The sequence below is a fragment of the Gymnoscopelus microlampas genome (genome assembly GCF_963454915.1).
Source record: "Gymnoscopelus microlampas genome assembly, chromosome: 7".
Lineage (NCBI taxonomy): Eukaryota > Metazoa > Chordata > Actinopteri > Myctophiformes > Myctophidae > Gymnoscopelus > Gymnoscopelus microlampas.
In genome coordinates, this window is record NC_139944.1 from 56,782,299 (window position 1) to 56,795,849 (window position 13,551).

Below are 13,551 nucleotides of genomic sequence, written 5' to 3' on the forward strand. Positions count from 1 at the left end.
ATAACTTATGAGGCAAATTACTATAATTGTATCTATAATCTTTTAAAGCAACAAATGACCACTTATAGTGACTTATAGCATTGGTTCTCAAACTTTTTCATGTGAAGGACCCCCAAATTGACACTTATTAGCCCGTGGACCCCCATTTGAATAGATATGCCAGGGACCCCCATAAGAGAAGATTTGTACGGCTCTCTAGCAGTGATTTCAACCATTTTAATTTCAAGGACCCCCAGTTTGACATGCATTAGGGCTACGGACCCCCGTTTAATGGCATTTATACCTCTGGGACCCCAATTCATATTGTAAAATCACTGTTAATCTAACTCTGAGAGTGTACAAATGGAACCAAATGGACCCGTTAGGGTCCATTTGGTTCCATTTGTACACTCTCAGAGTTACAGACCCATAAGGGTCCATTTGGTTCCTGTCCATCATTTAGCTGGGGACCCCCTGGAACCCCCTCAAGTACCCTTGGGGGTCCCCGGACCCCACTTTGAGAACCAACGACTTATAATGACAGTATAATGCATTTTAACACTGATTACAATGCATCATAAGGGTGATTATTATAAAGCATTATAACATGATTGTCTTACAACTATGAGAATTATCATAGGATGCATAGAAAGTGTCATTATAGAATGGTCTATAATGCATTATGAGTGCTTATAACTGTAATTCTACAGTGTTATATGCATATCATAATGCATTTATACGTAGACCTTATAAGTCATTATATAATGCTTTATAATGGGTTATGATTATTGTTATAAAGCATTATGAGTATTTATGAGTTCTTATAACTATAATTATACAGTGTTATAAGCAGATTATAATACATTACAAGTATGTCTATAATGCATTAAAGACATGGCATGCATAGCTAAATCTTTTGAAAATAGCCGATCTACAAGCTCACAACGCGTCGCAACGTGACATGCTGTGAGCTTGCAGATCTGCTATTTTCAAAAGATGTTGATACATTTCATAATACATTGAGAAACGGGACATTCTGCTTAATGAATACTTTTATTTTTGGTACTTTAAGTAATTTTGATGCCAATACTTTCGTACGTTTACTCAGGTAAATTTTGAATTCAGGACTTTTACTTGTATTTCTACATTGCAGTATTGATACTTTTACTTAACTCTTTAATTGCTAGAGTAATAGTGGGACGCTACTGCCAGCGAAAGCGAGCGATTTTACCAACCTTTGAAATATCATGGAATATTTTCCGTGATCGCTGATCGCCTGAAAAAAAGAAGAAAAAAAAACGGTCAGGGTAATCCGTTCTATAGCTGTGGCCAGTTGAATGTGACTTGCGATCACGGAAAATATCCCATGATTTTTCAAAGGTAAGGGGCGGGATCAAAACAATGGCTCTGGACGCAATTAGTTAGACCTAAAACAAACAAATTACAGTCTCCCATATTTGAATACCGGGCCCTGATTGGTCACCCCAGACGTCGGGAGCAGGAAATGGATTCACAACGGAGCGGTGCCAGACCCAAAAATCGCAAAGGGCCATTTTTTTTGGTTGCACCGCCAGATTGGTGTGGTCCCAGGCTACGCCGGGGTGACACTATTACACGTCTACTCTGGCAGTTAAAGAGTTTTGTATAAGAAATGCGAGTACTTTTCCACCACTGCCTCTCTCTATCCCTCTCCCTCCTCCAGTCGCTGCTCAGCATCCCCGGCTCGCCCTTCATGTCGCGGCACAACAGCCGCAGCAGCATCTTCAGCTTCAAGGGCCGCTCCAAGGACGTGGGCTCGGAGAACGAGTTCGCCGACGACGAGCACAGCACGGTGGAGGAGAGCGAGGACCGCCGCGGCTCCCTCTTCATCCCCTACCGCCGCAACAGCTACAGCGGCTACAGCCAGGGCTCGTCGCGCATCCACCCGCTGGCGGCGCCGCCGCACCCCGGGGGCGGCAAGCGGAACAGCACGGTGGACTGCAACGGGGTGGTGTCGCTCATCGGCCCCGGACCCGGCGGGCGGCTTCTGCCTGAGGTGAAAATAGATAAGGCAGCCTCTGACGACAGCGTAAGGACGTCCATGAGACACTGATACAGTGTCCTTATTAGGCATGATGCTAGGTGGTGGTGGATGCTAGGTGGTGGTGGTGCTAGGTGGTGTGGTCGTCTCCCCTCTTTTCCTTTCCTTTTGGACCCCCTTTGGACCCCCTTTGGACCCCCTTTTTGACCTTTTTGCTCCTGACTCTCCCCTCCTTCCCTTCTTCTAACGTCAGGGCTCTACTACTATACAGATAGTATGTTCTCGGCCGTTATTCTGACAATCAATTAGTTTTTTTTTTTTATAATCCAGAACATTCCGTTACATTTTTTTAATCTATTAACAAAAAACACGATTGGATTGGAATATGAAAGCCGAATGTAGCCAACTAAATCGATTAGTCTGATCTAAACCACTTCAGCCCTATTTTGTACTTTGTCGCGCAACAGTGTCGTTCAAAAAATAGCACAAAAAACCCGATCTACAAGCTCACCACGCAACACGTCGTGCCGTTTTAGGAGAGTTCCTTTACGTTGATAGAAAATCCCAGCACTGGTGAAGGCTTCACACTGAAATGCGTAAATTCTATTAGCTTTGAACCGTCCATAGTCCACCAATGAGACGCAGAGTGAGTAGCTAGTGAGTAGACATGATGTACAGCATGCCACATATCATAATGAGCATTATAGGAACGACCAATCATACAGCACCAAGATGAGCTTGAAAATGGGCGAGGAGCTCCTTTAAACCACATGTGCACAGTGTGGCCATTTTGCTCTTACTGCACTTCATAGTTGGGGGGGCGGGGTTTCCCAGACCCCCCCCCCCCCCCCCCCTGCGGTACGAAGAAAGAGCAAAATGGCTGCTGTGTGAACATGGTCCATAGCAAAGCAAAATCTTCTCATTAATTATAGAGGGGGGAAAAAACACAACACTTCCCAACTCTCCCCACTTACTCTACCTCTTGCACTGTAGTTTGTTTTTCAAAAAGACGTTCAAAGCTCAGGTCTATTCTAGCTGTCTGTCTCCTTGTCTCCCTGTCTCACCACAGGGTGCTCAGGTCTATTCTACCTGTCTCTCTGTCCCGTCTCTTTCCTGTTTCCAGAAAACAAGCCTTTATAACCTTTTGTTGTTCCTCCTGTGTAACAGCATTCCTCCTCGTCGTTATCCTATATCTGGCATGGAGGTCTTCTCTCTCTCTCTCTCTCTCTCTCTCTCTCTCTCTCTCTCTCTCTCTCTCTCTCTCTCACACACACACACACCCCTTTTTATTGTCTATCGATCCAGTTGCTTTTACCTCCTTTCTCCATGAGTCCAAACGTTTAGCATGGTGTCCAGCCGGGTTGGAATGATGTCTTGACTCTTTCCTGTTCCTTCTCCTTTGATGTGCATGCAGAATGCATGCGGTTTATAAACGTTGCTTAGTCATGATGATGATGGTGATGATGATGATGATGATGATGATGATGATGAGGCTTTATGGATTATTATGGTTATGGATTATTATGGAATGAGCTGAGGAAGGGCTTTTAGATACAGTGTGCTATGTTTTTTATTTTCTTTGTTTTTTTTAAGTCTATTGTATGTGAGGCTGTGTGTCGATGATTACAAAATAACGCACAAAGACAAGGAATCCATCCTCGGGTTGTTTTGGAGATTTAAAGTTGCCTGAAGAAGGTCTATACATATACGGTCGATTTTTTGTGTTTGGGTTGTTTGGGCGGTTGTTGCTTTCTTTCATTCAGAGAATTAATGTTGCAAAAATAAAAATAAAACATCTGCGAAGATCTGGTCTGACTATTTAACGTGTCCTGTGTCTGACTGCCGCTGTGTCTCTGTGCACGTCCTCAGACCACCGAGGCCGAGGGCAGGAAGAAGCATTCGGGGTCTCTGATGGTTTCGGTGGATCAGCTCAACTCCATGAAGAGCAAGGAGCACGCCAACAGCCAGATGAGCATGGTCACCAACACACTGATGGAGGGTACGTTACAGTACAGTACAGTACACACCACTGACACATCTGACACAACTAAATCCAATGCACACTAACAGTACTGCAGTGGTTGTTGTCAACATTTTTCAAGTCAAGGACCCCCAAATCGATATGTATTTTGTCCCAAGGAGAAGAAGTCACCCATTTTCTGTCCTGGGAGTCAGAATGCGTTGGCTCATGCAGAGTCCTTCTAAGAGCAGTGTTGTTGTTGTTGTCTTTTAATGCCTGTGTCCTTTATTTTCATCCTAAACGTCACGCTGACAGAGGGATGTTCAGTGACAAACACTGTTGGCTCATATTTATTTTTCCTGACATTCAGAATAACCGTGCAGTTACATTTAGCGTGTTGTATTACCTGATCATCTGATGCACGTTTCAAGTGAAGGCGAGACGATTTTCAAACACGTACTGAAATGAACTGACTCCAATTGGGCTCGAAAATCGAACAGGCGGCGGTATGCTTTGGGAAAATGGTTGCCAGTAATGTCAAGTTTACTGAGAGACGTTGTCAGTGTTCTAAACGTGGTCCCTGACACAACAACGTCATTAACTCTTGCCTTCACGTTCTCATACATACATCGCAGGCAACACACCCTGTGCTCAAATGTGATCTGCTTGGCACTTAACGTTGGTTCTAGAACGTCGATTAACTGTTTAAATCCAGTGTTCTCCACCACTGAAAAGGCTTGCATGTCACCCCGGCTGCATTCGTTATTTCTTGAGCGCGACCTGCGGGTCGAATGATGTGGGAGTTTGACATTGTTGATCATTTTCCCGAACAGATGGGGAAATGAAAGGTACTGCAGACTGGACGCTACAATGCAACACTACCAACTCATCTGACGGGAGTGTCGGCTCCTTTTTTTCCCCGTCGGATACACGCGTGCGCATGATGCAAATGAGAAACAATGTTCTTCATGTAATGTATCAGACCTGATGAACACCCAAAATAGTCAAAACGTTGTTTGTAACTAAATACATTTTCTACTGGGAGCTACAGCGAAATTCCCTTCCTTTCAGTGCATCGTAGCTTCCCTCGGACGTGCGCATTTTGTGGGAGTAACAGAAGGAAATAACGCCAGAATTGCGATACGGCTTGTAATTTCAATACACTGTACTGTATTGAACGTCAATTTCGATCATTCTCGATACGTATCGAGTATCGCGACACCCTTAGTATGTTGTGTTGTATATTGTTTCCGATAAAGGGCACAATAAAAGCTAACCTAATCTAATCTCACATCTAATTCCTTGCTGTTCCTTTTCCTTCTCTTTGTTGCTTTTTTTCTCTCCCTCTCTCTCCCTCTCTTCCGTCTTATAACCAATCACAGAGCTGGAGGAGTCACAGAGGGCGTGTCCACCTTGCTGGTATAAGTTCGCCAACACGTTTCTGATCTGGGAGTGCTGCCCCATCTGGCTGAAGCTCAAACACGTGCTCTACATCATCGTCATGGACCCGTTCGTGGACCTGGCCATCACCATCTGCATCGTCCTCAACACCGTCTTCATGGCCCTGGAGCACTACCCCATGACGCCCCGCTTCGCCGAGGTGTTGTCCGTGGGCAATCTGGTGAGTGAAAGTAGTTATAGTACCCCATGGGTCCTTGAGGGGGTTAGTTAGTACCCCATGGGTCCTTGAGGGGGTTAGTTAGTACCCCATGGGTCCTTGAGGGGGTTAGTTAGTACCCCATGGGTCCTTGAGGGTGTTAGTTAGTACCCCACGGGTCCTTGAGGGTGTTAGTTAGTACCCCATGGGTCCTTGAGGGGGTTAGTTAGTACCCCATGGGTCCTTGAGGGTGTTAGTTAGTACCCCATGGGTCCTTGAGGGGTTCACAGCCAAATGATTGATAGTTAGGAATCAATTGGATGGACCCTTATGAGTCTGTAACTCCAAGAGTGTTTAAATGGAACCATTTGTACACTCTCAGAGTTACATTAACACTGATAAAGAAAAACATCACATGGATGCAACTGGGACGTATCATCAGTGTTGTAGCCTGGGGTCATAGGGTGTTTCGGGTCTCGCAACATACAACATACACCCTCGCCCAGGTGACCCAGCCAGGGTTGATCAAGCCCCGACTTACGTCCCAGTAGCACCCACGGTCAGTCCTATAGGGAAAGACAGGGCAGTCCGCTTCTCCGGAAGTACTCTGCCGGGACTCGGGGAGGCTCTGGCACGTGGAGGGACTAGGCTCTGTGGGTTGTCTCCTGGCCGGGCTCCTCCTTCGTCTCACCAGGTCCAGGACCTGAGCGCTGCGCCAGATCAGGTGCACCGCCCCGATCCAAACATTTCCTTCTGGCGTGATGGTTCCTTGGGCCGATACCACTAGATTGGGCCGTCTAATGGTATTAGCTCCGCTTGCGGTACGCTGGAATGGCCCTCCTAAAGGCCTAACCGCGGGTTTGTTGGGCTTCTTCCTCACGGAAGACACAGCATGGGGCGCTAACCCATACTGCTCCCGGGATGATACTACAGTGTCATACAATTGGGCTCCCAGAGATCAAAATGGTATAAAATGGGGGTCCGTGGTTTAATGCATATCAAACTGGGGGGGTCCTTTGAATGTAAATGGTTGAGAATCACTGCTATAAACGTAAAAAATAAATCTCTTATGGGGGTCCCTGGCATATATTTTCAAACGGGGGTCCGCAGGCTAATAAGTGTCAACTTGGACCCCCAAGTTGACATTTAAAAGTTTGAGAAGCACTGTCCTAAATTATACGTCATCGTTTAGATGCAAACCTGGCTTTCACACCAGCAGATTTTGCAAACCCTGTTAGGCAGCAGGCACGCTGCCAGAGAGACCAGGCGAGACGTTGCCCACGCTGTGCAGCCAATGGCTTTGTGTGCCGATGGGTTTGCCGTCTGACTTGGCTAAGCCGTACTGTTAAAGGTTTCATGATTTGGCTAAGCCGTAGTGTTAAAGGTTTCATCATTACACAATGTCTATTTTTAAAATGTTTCCTTTTTTTCTTTTCTTTTATTCTGACCTCAATTACACCCCAAAAAAATGACTTTGAACATTCTGTGGTCTGGGGTTTTCTGAATAATTAGGCTCAGAAAAGTGCTGTGATTGGCCCATGGACTTTGATATCACAGTCCATTAATCCTGCCCACTTTCCTCCCGGCCCCTCCCCTCCCCTATCCTTCCCCTTCGGGGGTGGAGCAGAGGCGATGATTGGCAGGCAAAATCCCTCAACAATGACACCCGCACTAGCTCAAAAGCCCTCAGAACACATAGGAAAAAAAACCTGCCATGGATCACTGGAGTGGAATTTTCTGTTAAAACCTTATAATACACGTTTGAAGGACCACGATAAAGACTTTTGTAAACCAGCATGTCATGAAACCTTTAATAAGTTATTGTACTTTGACAATAGCGTACGCCTTTAGGCTAGCTAACGTTAGCGGACATGCTATCCAGCCACATAGCAACCTGAGAGGGAGGACGATGATCTGCTGGTTTCTAAAGGTTATATACACGCTCACCGTACGGCTGTGTTGTTCCCCAAGAATAAACCTCTTTTTCCAAAAGAAAATGTCTTCGGCTGGAATAAGTTATGATGACAGTGACGGTGAGTGTTTCTTCGTACTATAAAGTGCTTCTCTTTTTTTTTTCTTCGATCATTGGCATTCTTGTCTTTTTACCACTTTTTAAAATTCCTCTGAGTTAGTAGCAAGTTCTATATGCTCACTCAAGTTCTGCCCCACCCACACAACTGCAAAGCAACACACACACACACACACACACACACACACACACACACACACACACACACACACACACACACACACACACACACACACACACACACACACACACACACACACTTTGATGGGGTTTCATTAATGATTCAGTTCCATTTTAAAGCAGTCTTCCTAGCTACTCCTACTCCACCCCGAGTCCCAGTTCCTTCCTGCCCTCACTCAGTCACGCCAATCAGCGGTTTGTTTGAGTCTCTCCTTCGTTCTTTCAGGGTTCTCTCTCTCTCTCTCTCTCTCTCTCTCTCTCTCTCTCTCTCTCTCTCTCTCTCTCTCTCTCTCTCTCTCTCTCTCTCTCCTTTCCTCCCCTCAGCACTTCCTGTTAACATAAAGCACGGCATCGATCAGCTCAGAGGTCGTTTGGTTGCAGATATATACATTAACATGTGATATAACCAGACATATAGACCAGATATATACATTAACATGTGATATAACCAGACATTTAGACCAGATATATACATTAACATGTGATATAACCAGACATATAGACCAGATATATACATTAACATGTGATATAACCAGACATATACAGTAGACCAGATATATACATTAACATGTGATATAACCAGACATATAGACCAGATATATACATTAACATGTGATATAACCAGACATATAGACCAGATATATACATTAACATGTGATATAACCAGACATATAGACCAGCCGCTCTGCTCTGCTCTGCTCTGCTCCGGTCCGGTCCGGTCCGGTCCGGTCCGGTCTGCTCTGCTCTGGTCCGGTCCGGTCCGGTCCGGTCCGGTCCGGTCCGGTCCGGTCTGTCGCTCATCCTTTGAGCTCAGGTATCACAACATGGTGACCTTTCCAAGTCTGAGGTCAAGGGAGTTGGCACGGCGCCAGGGGTGACAGACAGGAAACGAGGTCACGTGGAGATGGGCGTGTTGCTGCTGTCCCGGGGGAACGACGGGGAATGAGGTCAGAGGAAGTGGTGTGGCATCAGGGATATAGATGCGCAGGATGAATCATTAGGCGCTCTCCTATCCTCTCCGCTGGCGGAAGTGCTGATGAAGCACAATGACGAGAGACTGAGACCTTCTGTCTCCATACGTCCTCTTTTTATGTTTTCCTTTAATGCTATACTGTGTCACATGACAACGTGTCCGTGTCACATGACAACGTGTCCCTGTCACACGACAACGTGTCCCTGTCACATGACAACGTGTCCCTGTCACATGACAACGTGTCCCTGTCACACAGTTAGCGGAAATAGTCAATGTTTTGCTATTTTTGAGTGGTGCCAACCACTCCTATACATGACTTTGTCCGTGTGTCCGTACTATGTATGTATGTATGTCTGTCCAATAAACAAACATTGATGACAACATCAATACGGGGGTCAATACGGGGCTCATCAAAGGCACCACTCTCTTCACACAGGGTGTGATTTTTTAAAACAATTTGAAAAGTCATAAATATTTTTGAAAAACAAATATTGAACCATCGAAAAGTATTAACAAGAGCTCATGCCTTGTTAGCCCGTGTTATTAAAGAAGAACGGGCGACAATGGCCAAAACTCAATCGAAAGTGGCCGTTTTCAAGATGTTTTGGCCATTATCTCTGGAACAGAAGGTCCAATCTGCTCAGTTCAAAGCTTGTTGGATGCCTGACTTTGAGGACATTAAGCATAATGACACCTTTTCGGGTTTTCGGGCCTAAAAGTATGGTAATTGTTCGGGCCGGGCCAGTAGGGTCCAGCTAGGGCCGGGCTTTAATTTTCAGGCCCGTTGAGAACTCTAATAGCAGTACATTTATACATTATTGGAACCATTTCCTGAAAAGTAAGACAGACACCACCACAGACAGACAGCACCACAGACAGACAGCCAGGGCCGGTGGAGGGCTGATCGCCGCTCTAGGCGAGATTCATTTGATGCGGGGGATCCTCGCGAAATTTTTACGCGGTTATGGGCGGATTATAATGCTTTTTTTTGTGTCTTTGGTTACTTTATTTCGGTTTTAGGGTTAGGGTTATGTTTTTTTTCCCCGAGTTTTTTTTGCCGCCTCTCCAACTGCCGCTCTAGGCGGCCGCCTAGGTCGCCTCTATGGGTGCGCCGGCCCTGCAGACAGCACCACAGACAGATACCACCACAGACAGACACCACCACAGACAGACAGCACCACATCTATGCCACCACCTACATGACCTTGCTCTGTCAGGAGAGAGAGAGAGAGAGAGAGAGAGAGAGAGAGAGAGAGAGAGAGAGAGAGAGAGAGAGAGAGAGAGAGAGAGAGAGAGAGAGAGAGAGAGAGAGAGAGAGAGAGAGAGAGAGAGAGAGAGAGAGAGAGAGAGAGAGAGAGAGAGAGAGAGAGACCTCACTCACTTTCTCTCTCTCTCTCTCTCACTCACAGCCAGAGACCAATCCATTTTTAATCAGCTCTACATCAAGCAAAATGCCATGTAAGCAAAGCAGGCTTTTTCCTCCCTGCACTTAAAAATGTGCTCAGAGCGCTACGCTCCCATTCCTGATAGTCCTGATGTGCATGTTCTCATGATGGGCTGATAGATGTATATTAGTCACGCTATACTGTATGTTAGTCTCTGTCGGGTGGAAACCTCATATGTCCAAACTGTTATACCTTTCAGGATTCAAATTGAAAAAGCATCAAAAGTAGAATGCTCAAAATTCAAAACTGTTGTGAACATAACATTACATTACATTACATTACATTACATTACATTACATTACATTACATTACAGTCATTTAGCAGACGCTTTCATCCAAAGCGACGTACAATATGTCTATTCAACATGGGTAATACAGGGAAGGAAACTACGAATCGCCATAAGTCTTAAGTGCATTCTCTTCTAAAACAAGGAACTAAGAGTATACCTAGCAATATAAAAGTGCAATATATCAGCTACCTACTTTCTTAAACAGATGAGACAAATAGGAAAATCAAATGAGCAAGAGATAAAATAAATAAGTGTATCGAAAAAACAAGATCAAATAAAACAAGAGCTCGTACAACTCGTTAACAACAAGTAGGCAAGGCCAAGAGGAAGGGTAGTGTTTCCTGAAGAGGTGGGTTTTCAGCCTGCGGTGAAAGATGGGCAGTGACTCTGCTGTCCTGACATCAGTGGGAAGTTCATTCCACCACTGTGGGGCCAGAACAGAAAAAAAGCCGTGACCGTGTAGATCGGCCAGAAGGACCTCTGAGCGAAGAGGCAACCAGTTGCCCCGAGGTGGCAGACCGAAGTGGTCAGGCAGGGGTGTAAGCCCGACCACTACATTTATCTTAACAGCGTGCGTTATAAATATAACGTGGACGCACATTTATTTTTTGTCTAAAATGTTTCATCCCACGATTTTTGTAACCCATGCGACTGCACCACCGTGCCCCGCGTAAACAAAACGTAATCATTACCTTTATCGCTTCAGGTCTTCACTGGGATCTTTGCCGGGGAGATGTTTGCCAAGCTGATCGCCATGGACCCTTACTACTACTACCAAGGAGGCTGGAACTGCTTCGACAGCTTCATCGTGACCCTGAGTTTGGTGGAGCTGATCCTGGCGGACGTGGAAGGCCTGTCTGTGCTCAGGTCCTTCCGATTGGTGAGTGACCATTACAATGTCCATTACTACGTCCATTACAATGTCCATTACATGAAAGAGTAGTGGAGCAACTTCCATTGTTCTGCTGTGGTTCAGAAGTGGTGTTGTAGATTATATATATAAATATATATATATATATTACGCATCCCACAAAGCTATGGACCAGCAGCACTAACCAATCAAGTGCCTGCCTGGCGTATGGGATCTATACTACCAATTAGCCAAATACAGTGCTCCTGTCCCTCCAGGGTATGGGATAGACCGGCCACAAGCCAACTGCAGACAAATACATGGAATGATTGAATACTTTATTAACAGTTTGCAAAAAGAACAGGATCGTAAAACAAACCCTTTCACTTCCTTGTAATTTGATCTGGGAGAATGGCTTTTTCTTCTGTTTCTGTTGCTTTTTGGCGAAAATAGCCTTCATTCAACTGCCAATAACTATGGAACGGATGATTGCGTTGCCCCCCCCCCCCCCCCCCCCCCCCTCGGTCGGGGGATCGATCATACTGGAGATAAATATTCTATGATTTTTCAAACGTGAGTGAAAACACTCGAAAATCGTTGGCAGCGGTGTGGCAAAATGATGTTTCATTTCTGGCAGTCAAAGAGTTAAGCGTGAGGCAGCTTGATGTACAAGTACACCCCCTGCCTCTTTATACACGCACAACAACCCCAAAACGTTGTCATCACATGATCCAGACAGACAGAATGATGGAGGGAGACAGGACATTGTGTTCTACTGAGCACAACTTTCCAAGTTATAGATTGTTTTGTCTTTGTTGCGCAGCACTTTGGGTCAGTCCTTGTTGTTTTTAAATGTGCTTTCATGAATAAATCAACCAGACTTGACTTAAAATTTTCATGACCTAAGCCATGGGAGCAGTTCAGACATCAAAAACTTCCAGAGCTGCCATTCAATTCTTCTGTGTCATGCATTTAATACAAGTTCATGGCATGTCCTCTTCTTTAAGAGGGTCTGTCCGTCTGCGTGACTGTCTGGAGCTAATCTTGCAGATCATCACCACGTTTCTTCAGTTCACACTGCCAGTAGGCCAAGGGAATACCTCCCCCCCCAACACCTAGACCCCCCCTCCCCCTGCAAGTTAAAAATGCATTGCGTTGTGAGTGTGATGTTCTGAGTTTGTAGATCAGCTATTTTTGCCAAATGTTCACCCAGAATAGGGACGCTAGGGTTAACGATGCGTTTTAACAGCGGGCAATACTGGGCGACATCGTCCAAAAAGATAAAGGAAATCCATCTTTCATCGCCCCCCCGCCCACTTCGCCCGATCGCCGGCTCTCATAGACTTTCATTATATTTTTGGACGATGTCGCCCCGTATTGCCCGCTGTTAAAACGCACCGTAAGAGTATCATCACGGACAGAGCCTGGCCTCAGTATGTTCAAACCAAGGGGCAAGGCTTGGATATTTACGATGAGGCCAACACGGAAGCTTATGAATGGCCAGAGTGGCGCTGTTTTACCTTGCGCCGACCTGAAGTGTCAGAAAGAATTTATTTTAGCGCAAGTGAATGGGTTTTTGACAAACTTTAGACTAGATTTTCTTACCGTAATAAAAATTGTCATAAATTCTATATGCTTCCAGTTGCTAGTTTAAAGTCTCCTTTCAATCATCATGATATGCGTTTTGCTAAATTATGGTCCCATTTATTCTAAAATTGACGATAAAGTAGGCTATGCTCCAGGAGGGGCGGGATGATTTGATTGACAACCTACACAACCAATAGCATTCATTCCCCGCCCCCGCTCTTGATTGACAAGCTACCCAACCAATAGCATTTTTGGGGGTGTTTTCCGGTTCGCTGGTCACGTGTCTGGTCTCAACCAATAGCGTTTGAGTTCCGGACGTGGCCAACTGTATATATTAACGATGGAGGAATGCATGTTCCTGAACTATCGGCTTGATTTTCGTTCTGTAGAAAGCAGGGGAGTGGCTTTGTCCATTCCTTTTTACAGTCTATGGTTCAAACCACTGCTGCGCCCTCGACCTGGCAAGCGATACCGGAGTATCATGAGCCATAACAAGAGACTGTGGCAGAGTTTTCATCTAGCAATCGTCAGGCTGCAGAACAAAACCTAAGCCTGTCGCCTGTGCTTAATTCATTTCCACTATATACATTTTTAACATGGAGCTATTTTCAGGCTTTTGCGCTCTTTTTTATTTTCCATTC

At 45.4% G+C, this 13,551-nt stretch overlaps 1 protein-coding gene across 4 annotated transcripts in view; it reads left to right on the top strand.

The window, feature by feature from the left end:
- Window positions 1–13,551, top strand: part of LOC311049006 (sodium channel protein type 8 subunit alpha-like) — a gene marked incomplete at both ends in the record, with an annotated part of 93,235 nt that overhangs the window by 43,349 nt on the left and 36,335 nt on the right. For 2 of the 4 annotated variants that reach the window (XM_084062426.1, XM_084062425.1), the window contains 4 exons: window positions 1,682–2,047; window positions 3,869–3,998; window positions 5,342–5,580; window positions 11,180–11,353. In XM_084062426.1, coding sequence (XP_083918552.1) covers window positions 1,682–2,047; window positions 3,869–3,998; window positions 5,342–5,580; window positions 11,180–11,353 — 909 coding nt within the window. The remainder of the gene's footprint in view (window positions 1–1,681; window positions 2,048–3,868; window positions 3,999–5,341; window positions 5,581–11,179; window positions 11,354–13,551) is intronic. The other 2 variants (XM_084062428.1, XM_084062427.1) reach the window with 1 other exon arrangement.